The following is a 16,851-nucleotide window of genomic DNA, read 5'->3' as shown; positions in this document are numbered from 1 at the left end:
AGAAGTGAAATGATATTCTTGGAATTCCCATCGAATATGCCAAAACTTATCCGGAATATAATTTGGGAGAAAACCGTAACAAAAATAAAAGAAAAGGAGATAACACAAACAAACGTGGCAACGGTAAAGAAAGGAGCTTCGTCATAATCCTCGTATATGGTGATAGATTGACACTAATTTCTCTTAGTTAGTTGCAACAGATAATTTCTAATCCAGAACAATAATATTCCTCCAAATATTCCATTCCTGGCAATTATTAATTTATTACTAACTAACTACCACTCTGCCGAGAGAGGTCAAAGACACAAGTTTCCCTGATCATCATCAAGCTCCCATGATTATGATATCCATATAACACAACATTCAATAAAATAAATAAGTAATTACACAGAGCAAACATGGGAGCGAAGAAGGAAACTGAGCGTGGTGTCTCAGCTCTTGCGTTGTTAGCAGTGACGACGATCTTTCTGGTGTTTTCAGAGGTATGTGAATGTGGAAGCACAAGCGCTTATATCAGAAACAAAGATTTGGGAAAGGATATGCCTCTTGACAGCGACGTTTTCGCCGAGCCTCCTGGCTATAACGCTCCACAACAGGTCAATATTATTCTATCTTCTCGCACATATAGGTATATAGGGTGTTTTACTGAATGCACTGGGTATTTGTGGAAGGTTCATATAACCCAAGGAGACCACGAGGGAAAGGGCGTGATTGTGTCTTGGGTGACCCCAGATGAGCCTGGTCTGAGCGCTGTTCTTTACTGGCCTGAAAACAGAATCGAGCTCAGAAGAATCGCTCGTGGAATCGTTCGCACTTACAAGTACTATAATTACACCTCTGGCTATATCCACCACTGCACCATCAAAGATCTCGAGGTGAGTCAGACTCGGAGCTATAGACACATTTGATTACACTTACACAAGCTTTCATTGCTCTGTTTCCTATGCAGTTTGACACCAAGTACTACTACGCACTTGGGATTGGGTTCTCCAAAAGAGTTTTCTGGTTCAGGACTCCTCCGAAAGTCGGCCCCGATGTTCCCTACACTTTTGGCCTCATCGGTAAAAAAAAAAAACCCAACCTCTTTCCATTTCAAGTTGGCCCTGATAGTTGGTTTAGGATTTTGATTGAGCCAGTGCTTTTTTGTTTCTCCGATTTTCGTCGTCGGACTAATTAGGGGATATGGGACAAACCCACGATTCGAACCGGACTTTGACTCATTACGAGCGAAACCCGGCGAGTGGTCAGGCTGTTCTGTTCGTGGGAGACCTCTCGTACGCGGACGCGTATCCGTTCCATGATAACACGAGATGGGACACGTGGGGTCGGTTTATCGAGAGAAGCGCCGCTTATCAGCCTTGGATTTGGACCGCCGGGAATCACGAGATCGATTTCCTTCCTCTCATCGTACGTCAAAACCAATTGAAAATGAGACGAGTAACCCATGACCTTTTTCTGATACTACTAAGTACTCAATTCGAGAGAGATTGATTTTTTTTTTTTGTTTTTGTTTGTTAAGGGAGAGAGTGAACCGTTCAAGCCGTACAAGAACCGGTTCCACGTGCCGTACAAGGCTTCGGGGAGCACGTCGCCGCTTTGGTACTCGATCAAGAGAGCCTCGGCTTATGTGATCGTGCTTTCTTCGTACTCGGCTTTCGGAAAATACACGCCTCAGACCAAGTGGCTCGAGGAAGAGCTTCCGAGAGTGAACCGATCGGAGACGCCGTGGCTCATCGTGGTCATGCACTCGCCTCTCTACAGCAGCTATGTCCACCATTACATGGAGGGCGAGCCAATGAGGACCATCTACGAGCCGCTTCTGGTCCAGCACAAGGTTGATGTTGTCTTTTCCGGCCACGTTCATGCCTACGAAAGATCCGTAAGTTTTTACCTATCGCCTTTCGGTGAAAACCTTTGGTTAAAATCCGTTTAGGGTGTGTTTGCAACGACGAAAAATGAAATTCCTCCTATATTTTGGATCGAGAGAGAATAAAATCTATTCCGATTTGTACATCTGGGTTCCAAACAGACCCTTAATCATCATGAAATTTTATGCCAAGTTGTGCTCATTTTGGGTGGGGTTGGTTGGTCATTATGAGATTATACTTCCATGCCAAGTAACTAAATGTACCTTAACATATTATAAACAATTTCGTGTTTGTCGTCGTCAGGAACGTATATCGAATATCGCGTACAACATAGTGAACGGGCTTTGCACTCCCGTGATCGACCAATCCGCGCCCGTATACATCACCATCGGAGATGGAGGCAATCTGGAAGGACTCTTGACCGAGTAAGACTACCTGAGATTCATATGATTAAGAGAATTTTTTTACATTTATTTTCTAACTTTTTTTTTGGGTGTGGGATATTGATGAAGAATGACAGAGCCTCAGCCGAGCTACTCGGCTTACAGGGAAGCGAGCTTTGGGCACGGGACATTCGACATAAAGAACAGAAGTCACGCCTTGTTCAGCTGGCACAGGAATCAGGATGGTTTCGCCGTCCAAGCCGATTCTCTCTGGTTTGTCAACAGATTCTGGAAATTCTCCTCCGATCGACATTCCTCGTTCGCTGCGTGATATTAGTACTAGGTGGAGCAAAAATAATAGCAGAAAGATTGCTCTGCTTCGTTCAATATTTTATGTTCACAAATTGTGTTCTTTTTCATTGTAAATAAATTGGTCTCAGATCCATGGAATTCTCTAATTTCAGTACTGGAAAGCTAAGTTTAGTCTTTTTTCTATATATGTAATTTTTTTAGTATCTTATATAGCAAGTTATCTTTTATTTACAATTTCCATTTGCCTGTCTGTACCAGAGAAAAGTACACCATGGTCATTGGACTTTGCACTAGTCCTGACTCCTGAAAGAGTATGCAAATTAATTTTTTATATTTTGGTAATTGAAATTCTTTCTATGATTTAGAGTTATTGGCTAATGATGAAGTCATCATTGCCTTCTGGCGTATAGCACTACCAGTTTTGTGTTTTTCATTTTTTTATCTAAAACTCGTCTGTTCAAGTTCATCCATGTTAATTGCTCATATCACAGCCACATCCAAGCTTCAAGATGTGAACAAAGCTCTTTTTGTCTTCGTAATCTCTTGCACTGGTGCTCGAAGTATGTCATTTCAAAAGACATTGAGAACACAAACCATATTAACAAAAATTGTAAATCAAATTTTAATAAATTCTATTACCAAACCAAACCAAACAAACAAAAAGCCAAAATATCCGATATAAATAAATAAAAATATTTGCATTGGAAAGAGGGTGGAATCTAGTGGATAATATTTATTTTGCATGTGCTTTGCTGTAACATGGCGTAAGCGTTGCGGCTTTTACTTCCGCTATATTACATGCATGGTGACAAAATGACAGCCTCGAACTCATAAATGGTTGTGAAGGACCCCTAAAAGAGAAGTATGACATCATCGCCCCAACCAAAGCGCGACTGAATTCAGACAAAATTCCAAAACAATCTTCCACTTTGGTTCGTATTTTTTTTTTTATATAAAAAGAAAGAGCTCAAAAGTGGGTTGGATAAATTCTAAGTACGTATCTATCTTTCCAAACACTTGGCCGCGGATTTCTTCTCTCGAGGAGAGAGAAAGAAAACATAAAAAGGGCACTGTCTGTACGATATAACTCAGCACACCAAAACGTAAAACTAATTTATTTAGAAACTTAAGACAACACGCACGCATGAACACAAAGTCGACCAAAAAGACTCGCCAGGGACACGCACCAAATAGAAGAGACATATATATTTATTTACAACATATAGATATATGGACACATAGCAATAATACTCATGGCGTAGCATGCTATCTATGACTATAACATAATTCTATTCTATATACGTACACATATACTTATTGATCACTAATATCTAGAATACATTATGCACAACAATTAACACCAATAATAATAATAATAATATGGTATGTACTGTTGTTTTACATGCACCAGGGAGGGGAGTGTAAGGACTCCCAGGAACAAAGCCCGCCATCTCCGGCGGCGAAAACGGCGGCGTGGGTGTGATCGTCGCCACCGCTGTCCATCATCGTCATCGGAAAATCCAGCGACATGGCCGCCTCCGCCCATATCGAGTCGTCGTAGACGGGGAGGCCCGCCCACAGCTCTTCGCCAATCACACCACTCATCACACTCTCACCGTTCCCAACACCAATGTTGTCTTGCTTCACCATCGGAGCACCGCCGGAAGCGGCGGCGGCGGCGTGATGATGATGTTGGTGGTGGTGGTGGTGGTGGTGTGGGAGGTTGAGCTTGGCGTCGGAGCCGTAGAGCTTTCTGGCGGCTTGGTCGTAGGCGAGGGCGGCGTCGTGGGAGGTGTCGAAGGTGCCGAGCCAGAGGCGGGCCCCGCGGTTGGGCTCCCGAATCTCGGCCACCCATTTCCCCCAAGTCCGCTGCCTCACCCCTTTGAAAGTGCACGCCGCGTTCTCCGGCCCGCCTTTCCCTCTCATGCACCCCTTCCTCGAGCTCGCCTGCGCCGACGACCCTTTCTTCCCCGACGAAGACGACATCGATTGATTCAGATCTTTCTCTTTCTTTTTCTTTTTCTTTTTCTTTTTTTCGTTTTGATATAATGATAACAATAATACTAATGGGAAAGAAGGAGAGGGGATTGTTATTTATACGAGAGAAGCAATAACCTGAAACGTGGCTAAAGCTGGAAAACCGAGGGTTGATAGATGGCGCCAAGAACAGGACAGACCGTGTCAACACCCTCGTCCTCACTGTTCACTTCTCTTCTGCACACTTGGCATCTCTCTGCTTGCCTCCCATGCTCACCTGGCAATACAATATATATATATATATATATATGGTGATAAGTATTATACTAGTGTGGGAAGAAGATAAGCTAGTTGGATAAATGAAATAAAAGGAATTACAAAAGTATAAACGGTTTGGAGATAAGGGAATGCGTTATTTCCGAAATAGCAATAGTTGTCTGATACGTGGGAGGCTTTCCCAGCTCCCATCTTCTGGTTCTGCTTCGGACTCTGTGCCCTTTCTAACTAATCTTCTCTTCCTGAAAAGAAAAAAAAAATCGAGAGTAAAATCCGTACGTATAAGAGATTCATTGTACGCAATAAGAGTGCGAATCACGATTCTCTTGTAAAGCCACGACCCTCTGTCTATGTACGGATGTACCTTCTTCATGAAGACAATCCCATTTTTTCTTCAAATTCGTTTAACACTAAAAACTACACCTCTGGTGCATGAATGAAGACCCATGGTTTGCCTTTTTTAACTTCAAAAATGTGTTACATTCCGTAACCAGGTCTGTAAATGGACTACTATTACACGAGTTTTTAAGTACAGATCAGAACAGTGAACAGTTCAAAACTTTCGGATTCAAGAAGCTACACATTTAACACATAGCTAATAATCTAAGCTACACGGGCACAGGGGAATCTTGGCATTTCCTCAAAGCTGCTCGTATATCTCTTAACAGCTCTTTTATCTTTATCCTTTTCCTACGAAACCAACAAAATGAGACGATAAAGAAACTGTGGTTAGTAATCTTAAGCCGTTGTCAAGCAAAAATACAACACACCCATCAAAGATAAACACTTTATTGAAACCATTATTTTAAAAGGATCCTATCCTTATCATTTTTAAGTTGACTTTCTAATCAGAAAAAAAAGGGTTCCAAGAGATTAACTTACAAAACACTGACTCCCACAACAGCATGGGGCTTTGGATAGTCCTCAACTTGTTTCTCTCTTCTGTCTCTCTTAAGATCCTCCGCGGAAGCATTTCCCGGGCTTATCTCCAGCACAGAAGGTGTATTATCACATCCGATTCTTGATATCTGGTCAGTTAAATAGGGAAGCCTATCTTGTGCCTAAAGTGCATTTCGTATGGAAGTTAGAACACAATGAAAAGAAAGAGGGATTGAAAAAAAAAAATAAAGCTTTCAAAGGTACAAACCTCAGGAAGGTCTATTTTATTCAACACAACAATGTATGGTCGCTCTAGATAATTGGGGTTGTACATCCGCAGTTCCTGCAAATCACGTAACCCACAATTCATACAAAATCACACGAACACGTGATAAACTCAGTTGTAAAGCTTAACCATTTATACCTCTTTCACGGTTCGGTAGTCTTGAACAGGATCTTCAGCTGCTGCATCAACAACATGAACCAGTACTCGAGTTCTCCGCAAATGCCTCAAGAAATTACGACCAAGACCCTGATGAAAGTATGTAGCTCGTAAACAAATCTGTGGGTTCATGATAAGGAGGTTAAGCGAGATTAATAAATCACCTTGCCCAAATGAGCGCCTTCTATAAGACCAGGCAAATCGGCCAATGTTGCCTCCGAAGAATACATGCCTGCCCCTAAACTTGGGTCGCCATCAAGGCGTCCAAGGTTTGGCATTAGAGTCGTGAAAGGATAATCGGCAATATCTGGCTTCGCTAGTGTGATGGCTGCCAAAAGGGTCGACTTCCCAGCATTTGGAAGACCCTAAAGTAATACAACCGTCTAAGCGAAATCAATATTACGAATCAACATCTAAGTCTGAAAACAAGCGCTTGTAAACAATGATGTCCAATATGTTTTAGAGAGTTGAAGTTACTTACAACCAAACCAACGTCGGCAACAACGCGTAGAATCAACTCAAGGCTAACCTCCTCTCCATGTTGACCCAAAAGTAGAACCTATGCCCGAAACAGGGAGAAAAAAAAAGGTTCAGAATATCAGGCATATCAAACTCTGACTTCAGTTTTATGTTCTATATAGTAATGAAAACTTTGAGCAAGTCGAACAACGTCTAAAAAAGAAAAAAAGAAAATAGATCAACCAAAATATTAACCCCAGAGACCTAATTCTTGTGCACGACGAAAAATAATTGTAAACACACAAGTCAAACTGATACACCCTTGAACCATTTTTCGCTAGAATATCATAATGAACCAACCAAGCAACGAAATGAATGCGTGCACTGAGTATCATCACTGTAATTGTAATGCATCCAACAACACTCTCGAGCATGAACTATAGACGACTTCATAAGCAAGAATGCCTACCTTATCACTATCATCTCTCATCACGTTTGTTGTCATTTCCATCATCTTCTTCTTTCTATGTTCAGGCATGTCCAGCAAGCTAATCTGCCACACACACACACACAAAAACTTAAAACCGACTCACAGTTCAGCAACCAAAAATATTAGCAGCAAAGCCAATATCTCACCCCTCCTTGTCCACCGCGTGCCACGACGACTTCGTCTCCATGATTTGTTAGATCACCAAACAACTTCCCTCGTTTATGCTTCACCACCGTACCTGAGTGAGTCACATCGTCAACAAAAACAAACGCATTTCAACAAAATCAAAATCAAAATCGAAATCAAAGCCACCAAAAATCAAAACAATTACCTAGCGGCACTGGAATACGCAGAGTGGGCGCGGAAAGCCCGTTCTTGAGATACGAGGTCAAAACGCCCGTGGAGTCAACATTTCCTCCGCGCTTGGCGTTGTGGCGGACTTTGGCGTGGAGCTCCAACAGCGAATCTTTTCCCTCGTCGGCGTAGATGACCACGTCTCCTCCTTGGCCGCCGCCGGGGAGGATCACGGAGCCGTCGAAGTCTCTCTTGTACGGACTCTTCTTCCTTCCGCCGATCTTCTGCGTGTTGTTCGGCGCCGTGAGGACGGCACCGTGGCCTCCGTCGCCGGACCGGACGGTGATGGCGACCTGATCGAAGTACTTGTGAGGCTCCTTTATAAACGTTTCAGAATTCGCCGAAGGAGGCGATTCTTTGGATTTGGCCACTCGGCAACTAATCGTGCACTGTCGGAAACTCCGGCGGAGATACGAACTGCAAAATTAAAAAGGCGAATTTCAAAGAGAACATCGCGAACACGAACACACACACACACACACACACACTCAAACAAGAAATTAAAGGCTAGAGACGAACCTTGTCGCGGGGAAGAAGAGCTGGGAGGTGAAGAGAGAGTCGTCGAGAGAGAAACATGACGAGGATGGTCGGAGAGACGCCGAGAGGGACGCCATATCCAGTGAGTTCTCAGGCGAAGCTTTTAGGCGGGACACGCTACAGGACACAGAACTCTTCTTGTGGATATTTTAGGGGGATTTTGGTATTTTATTTAACGATATTTTTAACGGCGTTAATATTAAATATCCCACCAAAATTATCCTTTAGGCAACGGGAACGGTAGTTTGATTGATGATTAAAAACAAGAAACTTATGCTCATCTAATGTGAGATTAAAAAATCACAGTTTGATGTATTTACTTTTTCAAGTACGTGGAAATTTACAAGTTTAGAAGAAATTATAAATCTTTAAACTAAGGAGTATAATTTTCTCAACCCTCAAGATTTTTTTTTTTTTTTTCCAGACGAACTACACACTGCAAGTTGATCATCGTTGCTATGTACAGTAAGAGTATGTTATTTTTATTTGTTTGTCATGTTGAATTCATAACAGACTTTTCCCCTCAGCTTCTATATATATAGGCAGCTGATATAAATTTTGTTCTCTTATGTTTAACACTTGTACGTTGTATCGCCTATTTATCCAATAGGTAATAAAATTGATATTAGTAAAAGAATGGGAAATAGGCATAGAATTTCACTTAGCTACTCCGTTCCTTTTTCTTCCTTTAATACATCCAGAAGCAAAAGAACTCATGGGACAAAGTGAGCATAGAGTAAGAAGAAAAGTTAACGACAGTGGTCGTGGCGATAAACTTCAAAAAGAGAAATTACAGACAGGATAACAACAACAAAAAGTTGAAAGGTCATAGCAAAAAAAGCAAACCACCATTGATGTTGACTTTCTTTCAGACGTAACACAGATCATGGATAGTGGCATTTGTCGATTCGGACTCGTGAGACAGTCCACATCAGCAACTTCAGGCGAACCGAGAGGCATGAGATGAACCGCAAATCTCACTCAGCGGCTCGTATCCGTGCAAAATTATCATCGATTTAGCTTCTTAGAAAGTCATTCAGTGAAAATGGCGGAACGCCATCCTGTAAAAACCAATACGGTGAAAATAGCAGTGAGGGTCCACGAAAACAACCATCTAGCTTGATGAGTTGAACAAAAGATTGAAATATAAAATTACCTTGTCAGTTTCTTGACTCAAGAGCTGTCTAACCACCGTTGTTTGCTGAATGAGCCTTTCCATTGCGGTGTAGCTTGGAAGATTTGCATGTACTAAGATTTGTCACAAACAGAAGACGAATCAACATACTAAACATAGAAGAAAAAAAATGATGATTCTAAAACCAATACGGTAAAAGCCAACTAACCAAGAATTGCTCTGTTTAAACTATCTGCAACTTTCTGCCGGTATTCCATGCTGAGCAAATGAAACATCGGGGATTTCTCAGGTTCTTCGTATGCCAGAAGGGCAAGAAAATCCTGCACAGTTTGGAAATCTGTGATTCAGATCGACGAACTAAACTAAAAAGTCTTCCGAATCAAAGTAATTACGGGGCGAAATTTTTAAGCCTTACTTCAAGCTTCCTGACATACTCATCCATCTTTCCAAAGGGAGTCAATTTGGCCTGGGCAAATTCCAAAGCTTCTGTGCTGCCAAAGAAGTAGTCAAGTGAAGATAGTACACACACATACGACAAAGATAATTAACATGTCATTTTATATTGCTCACCATTTCGATGAGCGGATAAGATTCACAAAATGAAGGCTCAAAAGATCAAAATGCAACTCCTTGTTTTTCTCAAGCAAGTCTTGAGCCATTTGTTCTGTTAAGTCGATGGCCTCGAGTGAATGACCCGCCAACACAGAACTGATGATTCCTGATTAATAAACAAAAACCCTAATCAGCTCCACCGTGAATCAACGAAGCCGATTTAACTAAAAAAGAGCTCTTCGATCATCGAATCAAATCATATTCCTCTCTCTGGACTTACTTTTTCTTTTCTCCATATCACCGATCAACTCTGCGGATTGGTTCGTCCCAGTGACAGCAATAAACGACTCCGCGGATTCTTTATAACAGTTGTGAACGAGGTATGATAGAACAACATTGTGGATGTCATTATCATTGATACCCTAACATTTCGACAGTTGATTAGAAACTCATTACAGAGGAGTTTCGACAGTTGACATCAAAACGGCTCAAACGCAACAATTACAGAGCTCGGCTTGGATTTGGACACTACAAAACTGCTTCAATAATTAACTATGTAGTTCAATTTCAAGTAAGCCTAACTCGTAGCGATATTTTAGAAAGAGATGAAAATTAGGGCTTTTCTTGATCAAGATTCACGAATCGATCAGCCAATAAATGAGAGCAAAATTAGCGAGACGATCGCAACGAAAGAAAAAGAGAAACTTACGATTTGATCGTAGCGACGAGGATCGATCTCCATGGTCCGAAATGTGAGGGGTTGCAAAATTTGGGCGGAGAAGAAAGGGATGGTTGGTTCAGAATTGAGAATGACTATTGTACGAAATAAGAGACCCAAAAGATTATCGGATCTGCAATCGATGTAGTATTTCGGTAAATACTTGTATTTGTATAAAATGGAAATATGAAATAAATAAGAAACGTAACGGTAATCCGCAGACCCGTCTAGTGTCTCGGGAGGCAAAGAAACCAATAAAATTTAATGGGATGGGATGGGATGGGATTAATATTATTGGCTTTCTTTCTCGTCGAAATATCTTCCGACAGTTTTACTTTGTAAAAAAATTTAATATTTTTATAAATAATCCTTTGATTTTTGAAGTGTCTATTTTACTTTTAATAATTATTAATTAGATTTTTATACTGTTAATCAAATTTTAATATATCAATATTTTGAACTTGATTTAATAACGATTAATCAGATTTCACAAATTATTAACCAAATTTCAAAAAGTGTAGATTAAATTTCAATAACTAATAACCAAAATATACAATAACTATGGACCAGATTTAGAACACAAGAACATTTTTATCTGAAGACAAATAAAATATTTATGCCGAATTTTTTTGAAAATATTAGTTAGATATAAAAAGTGATGCATGTTTTATGTTAGTTATGTAATTTTTCCTTTTTTGTTTTTGAGATTATTAAAAAGAATAGTGTTTTTAAAATCTTATTTTTTTTTATATAGTTTTTGTTTTGAATTCTTTTAAAAATAGTATTTTTTAATTGTAAATAATTATTTGAGTATTTTTTATGAATGAAATTATAAATATTAAATAAAATTAAATATAGCGTAAAATAATAAATAATTTAAAAAAAATATATTTGTAAATATCAATAAAAAATTATTATATACGACTGTAAGCTAATATAATTGAATCCAAATATTTTAGCCATTTTATATTTCAACTTTGGTTAACTGTTTGATGTTTTTTTTATTCAAATCTTATGAAAATCGGGCTACTATGTATAATGTGTGTGAATAAGTAAGGGTAATATAGAACTTTATGCACCATTTATTTCAGTTAATGGCTATATTATAAAAATTAATCAAAACATGAGCTAAATTCTAAAACCTATATTTTCAATTGGATAGTTTGCCACGTTGCCAATTAATGAATTTGCAAAATTGTCGAAATTTATATAACATTAGTGAAATGACCAATTTTTTTAATATTTTTTTTTTCAAATACCAACTAAATTTTTGTACAATTGTAGATTGCTTATATACAACGTCAAAAAACATGAATGGTGTTAAAAAAAATATTTTTACGACATAACTTTTACTATTTATTTATTTATTTTTAGAATAACTTTCACTATTTTGTTCAAAACTTACCACTTTGATTATTTTGTTATTTAGTTAGTTTTAAAGGACTATTTTATGTGTTTTTCAAATGACTAATTAGTTATTAATTATCACTTAAATTTATTTAATAATTCTTTTGAGGGGAATACAATCTACGTTCATATAAATAATAAGATTTTACGTGATTCTGTTATTGTCCTATTGTCTGATATAAAAAATAATTTATACATTTGAAAAAAAAGGGATAATTATATGAAGTAGCCAATTTGAAATGTTAAAATTGTAAAATGGCCAACGTCTCAAAATTTTAAGCAAAGTAACCAAATTTAATGACGTGGCAATTAAATCAAATATTTGCTTCCAAATTTTCCCTTTTTTGAATTATTTTCGAAATAAAAAAATAGTTAATGAAAAATCAAATTCGTAGTTTTAAGGATTTGATTACCCATTAAAATCAATTTTTTTTTTTTTTTTTTTTTTCTCTATGTTTCTCTCTCCATATGCGGTTCTTCAAATGGGTATAGACGAAACAATCTCTAGACCCACGACCAATTTTCCGTCGTCGAACAACCCCCTCCGCCAGAAGTGGAGCCTCGAGTTCTAGTTCTCGCCGCAGAGAGTCGCCGAAGATGCGCGACGAGCTCAGACTCGCGAAGATGATGCGTCTGGGCTCGAATGTGGGCAACGCGCGCGAAGGAGGCAACCGGTCTGATGTTGGGTCGGTGGTATGAAGAAGCTCGCTAGATCTTGACGTCCTCGTGTGGGGAAGACGATAGACGACTGATCGACGTGGATCTGATTCACGAAGGCGCACAAAAAGGACAGTCTACCATCGGATCTGAAGGAAGCGTCGTTGGAGATGCGCCGCGAGGAACAATGGCGTCGACACCGGCGATCCCATCAAGCGAGTGTTGATCCATGGAGACGTCAAGCCCAGATCTGCACGACGACGCGACTAGACCTCCGCCTCGATTTGGAATTCGCGAGGTTGGCTTGGCTCTCACCAATGTTAATATGTGTTTATTCATGTTAATTCGTCTTAATTCGGTTTATTTTATGTTTATTTCATAATCAATTCATGTTAATTCGATTTATTTCTATTTATTCGTATTAATTTTGATTTATCTGTTGGAGAATTGGCGACTATGTGTCTCCAATTGAAGAATTGACGGTTCGAGATGGATTGGCGGTGAAGATCGACAAAAAATTGAGCAAGTCGACTTGGCGTTGAAGATCGGAGGTGAAGATCTCGTAATATTTTTAGAGAATTTTTTAATCTATTAATGAAAGAGTTATTTTTGTAATATTTTTCATTCATTTATTTTTGTTAACTAATTATATTTGGTAACACTTCATTTTAAATGAATGTATTATTGTCTCTTCAAATGAATTTACGTGATTTATTGACTATTATATAAAATAAATTTAATGTCGACTATTTTAACGATTTTATATTTTAAATTAACTATTATACTCGAGTTTCGGGGGAAAAAACAAAAAAAAGTCCCCAATAATGACGCTAAACCTACTGAATTTCATGTTGCACAGTGGCACACGTAATAAGAACAGCACGTTTACAATGCCCACACAATTTTGTTTTTCTTGGTAGTTAGAAGAAGAAGATATAATAAATTGTGAAAAATAAGTCTTATCTTCGATTAGCCATTCTCTGTGAGGCTGTGAGCTATATGATTAAATCGGTCTGACATTTTAGCACGTGGTAGGTAAAATCTGAGCCGAGCCCTAAAGTTCGAGTCTTTTCTACAAACCCAAAAGTTGTCACTTGTTAAAACCTCTATGGTTTTCCACATTATCCAATGATTTATATTCCACCAATCCAATAAGCAATCACCAAAAAAAATCTAAATTTCTCCCACAGAATGGACACGAATGTTCTTTGTTTCTTTCTCTTAACTCTTCTCTTCAACTACGAACCTTGTCTCGCTTCTTCAGTGACTACCACCCCTTCAAGGTTATTCCAAGCATGGTCCGAGCAACATGGCAAATCGTACTCTTCGGAGCAAGAAAGATTGTACAGGCTCAGGGTGTTTGAGGACAATCATGACTTCGTCACCAAACACAACGACATGGGAAATTCCACTTATACCCTTTCTCTGAACGCCTTTGCTGATCTCACCCACCAAGAGTTCAAAGCCACTCGCTTGGGCTTTTCCAATTCCCAGCCAAAGCTGAGGTCAAACCTGAAGTTCCTTGAAGTGAAGGACGTCCCAGCTTCTGTAGATTGGAGGACCAAAGGGGCTGTGACCAATGTCAAAGATCAAGGCAGTTGTGGTATGTTGAATTTGTTTTTTTCCTTCTTTTGGCTCATCTATAATAGATCTTAATTACGTCAGACCGTAACATCAAAAGTTACACCGTATAGACTCGTCTTCTCTTAACCAAAGGGAAAAGCTTGAACGAATAATTATCAGCTGCTTAATAGCTAATTAGCTTCTGGGTTTGTCTGCAAAGAAGTCCCAAATGACTTGGTGTAAAACTGATCCTGCCTCTTTTAAGTTTTAACAACACAGAAAGGTTTTTTTTTTTTTTTTTTTTTTTTTCAATGTGGTTTTCCACTGCAAGAAGAAAGTCGGAAGCTTTTACTCTTTTAAAAATAAAATAAAAAACTGAAATTGAACTTTGTGGTTCAAGTTTTGTTTTTCAAATACAAATCCCACCTTGGTTCTTCTTCATGTACCTTTTACTAATCTGGCTCTCAATTCAAAATGAATGATGTGTCTGCATTTGGGTGTGTTGTTGTTTTAGGTGCTTGTTGGTCGTTCTCGGCCACGGGGGCAATGGAAGGCATCAACAAGATCGTGACGGGGTCTCTGATCAGCCTCTCCGAGCAAGAGCTGATCGACTGCGACACGAAGTACAACACCGGGTGCAACGGCGGTCTCATGGACCCCGCTTACAAATTCGTGGTCAACAACCATGGCATTGACTCCGAAAACGACTACCCTTTTGTAGGCAGTCGCGGCGGCTCATGTAACAAGGCCAAAGTCAGTAACGCGTATTCTCACTTCTCTTATGTTTATGTTTAATGGACTCTGATACCGTGTTAAATACGAGTTTCCCATCTTAAAATCAGTTGACAATGACCTCTCATATTATATATCCTTGGCAGTTGAATAGGCATGTTGTCACAATCGATGGCTACACCGACGTACCCGAAAGCAACGAGGCGCAGCTTTTGCAAGCCGTGACGAAACAGCCCGTGAGTGTAGGAATCTGCGGCAGCGAGAGAACGTTTCAATTTTACTCCAAGGTTTGTCTCAAAACTTAATTCGATCTTCTCTCACAAAATATTTTATTCTAAAAGGTGTGTTTGGAACCCGGAAAAAAAAAAGAAGGGGAAAATGAGAGGTAAAGTTATAGGAAAGATGTATAAATTAACTTTCCTTGGAAAATTTGGGTAAAAAATAAAGTCTATCCAAATTTTTCATTTCCTCTCCCATTCTATCTTCCAATTTTCATTTTCCCTCGCATTTTCCGTATTCCAAACAGACCCTAAATAACTATATCCGATAAATGCGTCTCTTATAAAAGTCGGGCTTTTTTAGCAAACACCATCAAACGAACTAGAACCGATATAACGAGTCCTTTCGCAGTTCCACGGTCTGAATTTGATCCATTACGGCCTTGTATACTCTCAGGGGATCTTCACGGGCCCGTGCTCGAGCGCGTTGGACCACGCGGTGCTGATAGTGGGCTACGGGTCGGAGAACGGGATGGACTACTGGATCGTGAAGAACTCGTGGGGTTCCAAGTGGGGAATGAGCGGCTACATCCACATGCAGCGCAACATCGCCGGGGACTCGGACGGGATGTGTGGGATCAACTCGCTCGCCTCTTACCCGACCAAAACGGGCCAAAACCCGCCTCCTTCGCCGGCCCCGGGCCCCACAAAATGCAGCGCCTTCACGAGCTGCAATAACGGAGAGACTTGTTGCTGCGCTTCCAAGTTCTTCGGGATATGCTTCTCGTGGGGCTGCTGCGGCATCGGAAACGCCGTCTGCTGCAACGACCACCGCCATTGTTGCCCCCACGACTATCCCGTTTGCGATACCCGCAACAATCAGTGTTTCAAGGTAACATTATCTACTACATTTTAGTTGTAATAATAATAATGTTTGATTCTATTTTTTTTTTAACATGTTAGTTTAACCAAATTTTTTACGATGAAATGAAATTAACCGAAAATTTTTAGTAGTTTGTAATTTTTTAACGGGTTTTAGACTTGGAAATTTCCATAAAGGTTAGCCGAAGTCAACCTGAGAAATTTCCATTTAGTGTGTGTGTGTGTGTGTTTTTTTTTTTTTTTTTTTTTTTCCTTATGTAAGATTATGGATACAAATACTTTTTAAGCTTTATCATTTCATAAAATAGAGTGGTTAATCTCTTTTTCTCATGCATCACATAAAAAATAAAATAAAAAAGATAGTTTCAAGTTTTTGTAGTCTAGAGAAAACTCTTAACGTTTGGTATTTGATTGCTTTCCAAGTTCCAACAAATTATTTGATGGATTTTTTTAATGTAAATGATTTTACTCATTGTATATATATATATTTTTTTTTGGGTTTTTATTATATTCAAATGTAGATTTTGCTTCAATTGTTACGTTTTGTTGTTGCAGCGTTCAAGTTATAAGAACAACGGGACGATAGAAGCGATTAAATTTGGAGGGTCTCATGGGAAGTCGAGCCTCTGGGGCTCCATCATCGAGGGCTGGGTTTTCTGAAGATCTTCCATTCTTTTATGGTGTGATGTGAGAATAAATTAAAAAGAAAACAAGCGATAAAATCTATTTGTAGCGCTAGAACAAAACAATTCAGGAGATTTTGAGTGTAGACGTGAACCGACTACCATTTCTTGCTGTCGAAGTTGCTTATCGTGTACCAAACTAATACAAATCTATCCGTGAATAATTTATGCATATAAATATCATATAACGGAGACTAGAAAGAAATGGAATACAGAGCTATCTAGTCTTTGTATTATTTACATCATGGACTTGCACCTATGTTTTGGCTCTGTCGCTTCTCTTTTGTCTGCAACTGTTCCTTTTTTTTTTCTTCCCGAAAACTAGAT

The 16,851-nt window shown here is 39.2% G+C and overlaps 4 protein-coding genes across 4 annotated transcripts; 2 read left to right on the top strand and 2 right to left on the bottom strand.

The window, feature by feature from the left end:
• Positions 1 to 143: 143 nt before the first annotated feature.
• On the top strand, positions 144 to 2,920 carry LOC149392383 (purple acid phosphatase 2-like). The gene is made up of 7 exons (XM_089621407.1): positions 144 to 596; positions 672 to 875; positions 950 to 1,061; positions 1,178 to 1,407; positions 1,520 to 1,879; positions 2,172 to 2,293; positions 2,381 to 2,920. The coding sequence occupies exons 1-7, from the start codon at positions 399 to 401 to the stop codon at positions 2,580 to 2,582; spliced, it is 1,428 nt and encodes a 475-aa protein (XP_089477533.1). The 5' UTR covers positions 144 to 398; the 3' UTR covers positions 2,583 to 2,920.
• Positions 2,921 to 3,651: 731 nt separating this feature from the next.
• On the bottom strand, positions 3,652 to 8,117 carry LOC149392382 (putative GTP-binding protein OBGC2). The gene is made up of 12 exons (XM_089620107.1): positions 7,960 to 8,117; positions 7,418 to 7,857; positions 7,233 to 7,324; positions 7,066 to 7,149; positions 6,619 to 6,696; positions 6,302 to 6,502; positions 6,120 to 6,227; positions 5,964 to 6,038; positions 5,699 to 5,877; positions 5,429 to 5,506; positions 4,985 to 5,058; positions 3,652 to 4,653 (listed from the first exon to the last, which is right to left on the bottom strand). Exons 1-12 carry the CDS (start codon positions 8,052 to 8,054, stop codon positions 3,962 to 3,964), a joined length of 2,196 nt encoding a protein of 731 aa, XP_089476233.1. The 5' UTR covers positions 8,055 to 8,117; the 3' UTR covers positions 3,652 to 3,961.
• A 448-nt stretch (positions 8,118 to 8,565) lies between these two features.
• LOC149392381 (LisH and RanBPM domains containing protein) lies at positions 8,566 to 10,619 on the bottom strand. The gene is made up of 7 exons (XM_089620330.1): positions 10,374 to 10,619; positions 9,945 to 10,086; positions 9,683 to 9,830; positions 9,528 to 9,603; positions 9,321 to 9,432; positions 9,134 to 9,225; positions 8,566 to 9,038 (listed from the first exon to the last, which is right to left on the bottom strand). Exons 1-7 carry the CDS (start codon positions 10,404 to 10,406, stop codon positions 8,994 to 8,996), a joined length of 648 nt encoding a protein of 215 aa, XP_089476456.1. The 5' UTR covers positions 10,407 to 10,619; the 3' UTR covers positions 8,566 to 8,993.
• Positions 10,620 to 13,422: 2,803 nt separating this feature from the next.
• On the top strand, positions 13,423 to 16,764 carry XBCP3 (xylem bark cysteine peptidase 3). The gene is made up of 5 exons (XM_089620260.1): positions 13,423 to 14,049; positions 14,524 to 14,762; positions 14,888 to 15,028; positions 15,417 to 15,851; positions 16,397 to 16,764. Exons 1-5 carry the CDS (start codon positions 13,638 to 13,640, stop codon positions 16,499 to 16,501), a joined length of 1,332 nt encoding a protein of 443 aa, XP_089476386.1. The 5' UTR covers positions 13,423 to 13,637; the 3' UTR covers positions 16,502 to 16,764.
• The last annotated feature ends 87 nt before the right edge of the window (positions 16,765 to 16,851 follow it).

This window comes from Urtica dioica, chromosome 7 (genome assembly GCF_054948205.1).
Source record: "Urtica dioica subsp. dioica isolate 48M chromosome 7, U.dioica_male_clone48M_v1_H2, whole genome shotgun sequence".
Classification (NCBI taxonomy): Eukaryota; Viridiplantae; Streptophyta; class Magnoliopsida; order Rosales; family Urticaceae; genus Urtica; species Urtica dioica.
Note: the sequence above shows the minus strand (reverse complement) of the source record. Positions and strands in the feature narration are given on the sequence as shown.

Bases quoted from the DNA above. Each gene is read 5' to 3' on its own strand.
- XBCP3 (XM_089620260.1), top strand. From the start codon at position 13,638: ATGGACACGAATGTTCTTTGTTTCTTTCTCTTAACTCTTCTCTTCAAC. The intron at 14,050-14,523 runs GTATGTTGAATT...TTGTTGTTTTAG, and splicing joins CAAAGATCAAGGCAGTTGTG to GTGCTTGTTGGTCGTTCTCG. The intron at 15,029-15,416 runs GTTTGTCTCAAA...GTATACTCTCAG, and splicing joins CGTTTCAATTTTACTCCAAG to GGGATCTTCACGGGCCCGTG.
- LOC149392381 (XM_089620330.1), bottom strand. From the start codon at position 10,406: ATGGAGATCGATCCTCGTCGCTACGATCAAATC. The intron at 10,087-10,373 runs GTAAGTTTCTCT...TCGAAATGTTAG, and splicing joins CTCGTCGCTACGATCAAATC to GGTATCAATGATAATGACAT. The intron at 9,039-9,133 runs GTAATTTTATAT...TGGTTTTTACAG, and splicing joins TGAGTCAAGAAACTGACAAG to GATGGCGTTCCGCCATTTTC.
- LOC149392382 (XM_089620107.1), bottom strand. From the start codon at position 8,054: ATGGCGTCCCTCTCGGCGTCTCTCCGACCATCCTCGTCATGTTTCTCT. The intron at 7,858-7,959 runs GTTCGTCTCTAG...TTAATTTTGCAG, and splicing joins CTCTTCTTCCCCGCGACAAG to TTCGTATCTCCGCCGGAGTT. The intron at 7,150-7,232 runs GTGAGATATTGG...TGTGTGTGGCAG, and splicing joins CACGCGGTGGACAAGGAGGG to ATTAGCTTGCTGGACATGCC.
- LOC149392383 (XM_089621407.1), top strand. From the start codon at position 399: ATGGGAGCGAAGAAGGAAACTGAGCGTGGTGTCTCAGCTCTTGCGTTG. The intron at 876-949 runs GTGAGTCAGACT...TTTCCTATGCAG, and splicing joins GCACCATCAAAGATCTCGAG to TTTGACACCAAGTACTACTA. The intron at 2,294-2,380 runs GTAAGACTACCT...ATATTGATGAAG, and splicing joins CTGGAAGGACTCTTGACCGA to AATGACAGAGCCTCAGCCGA.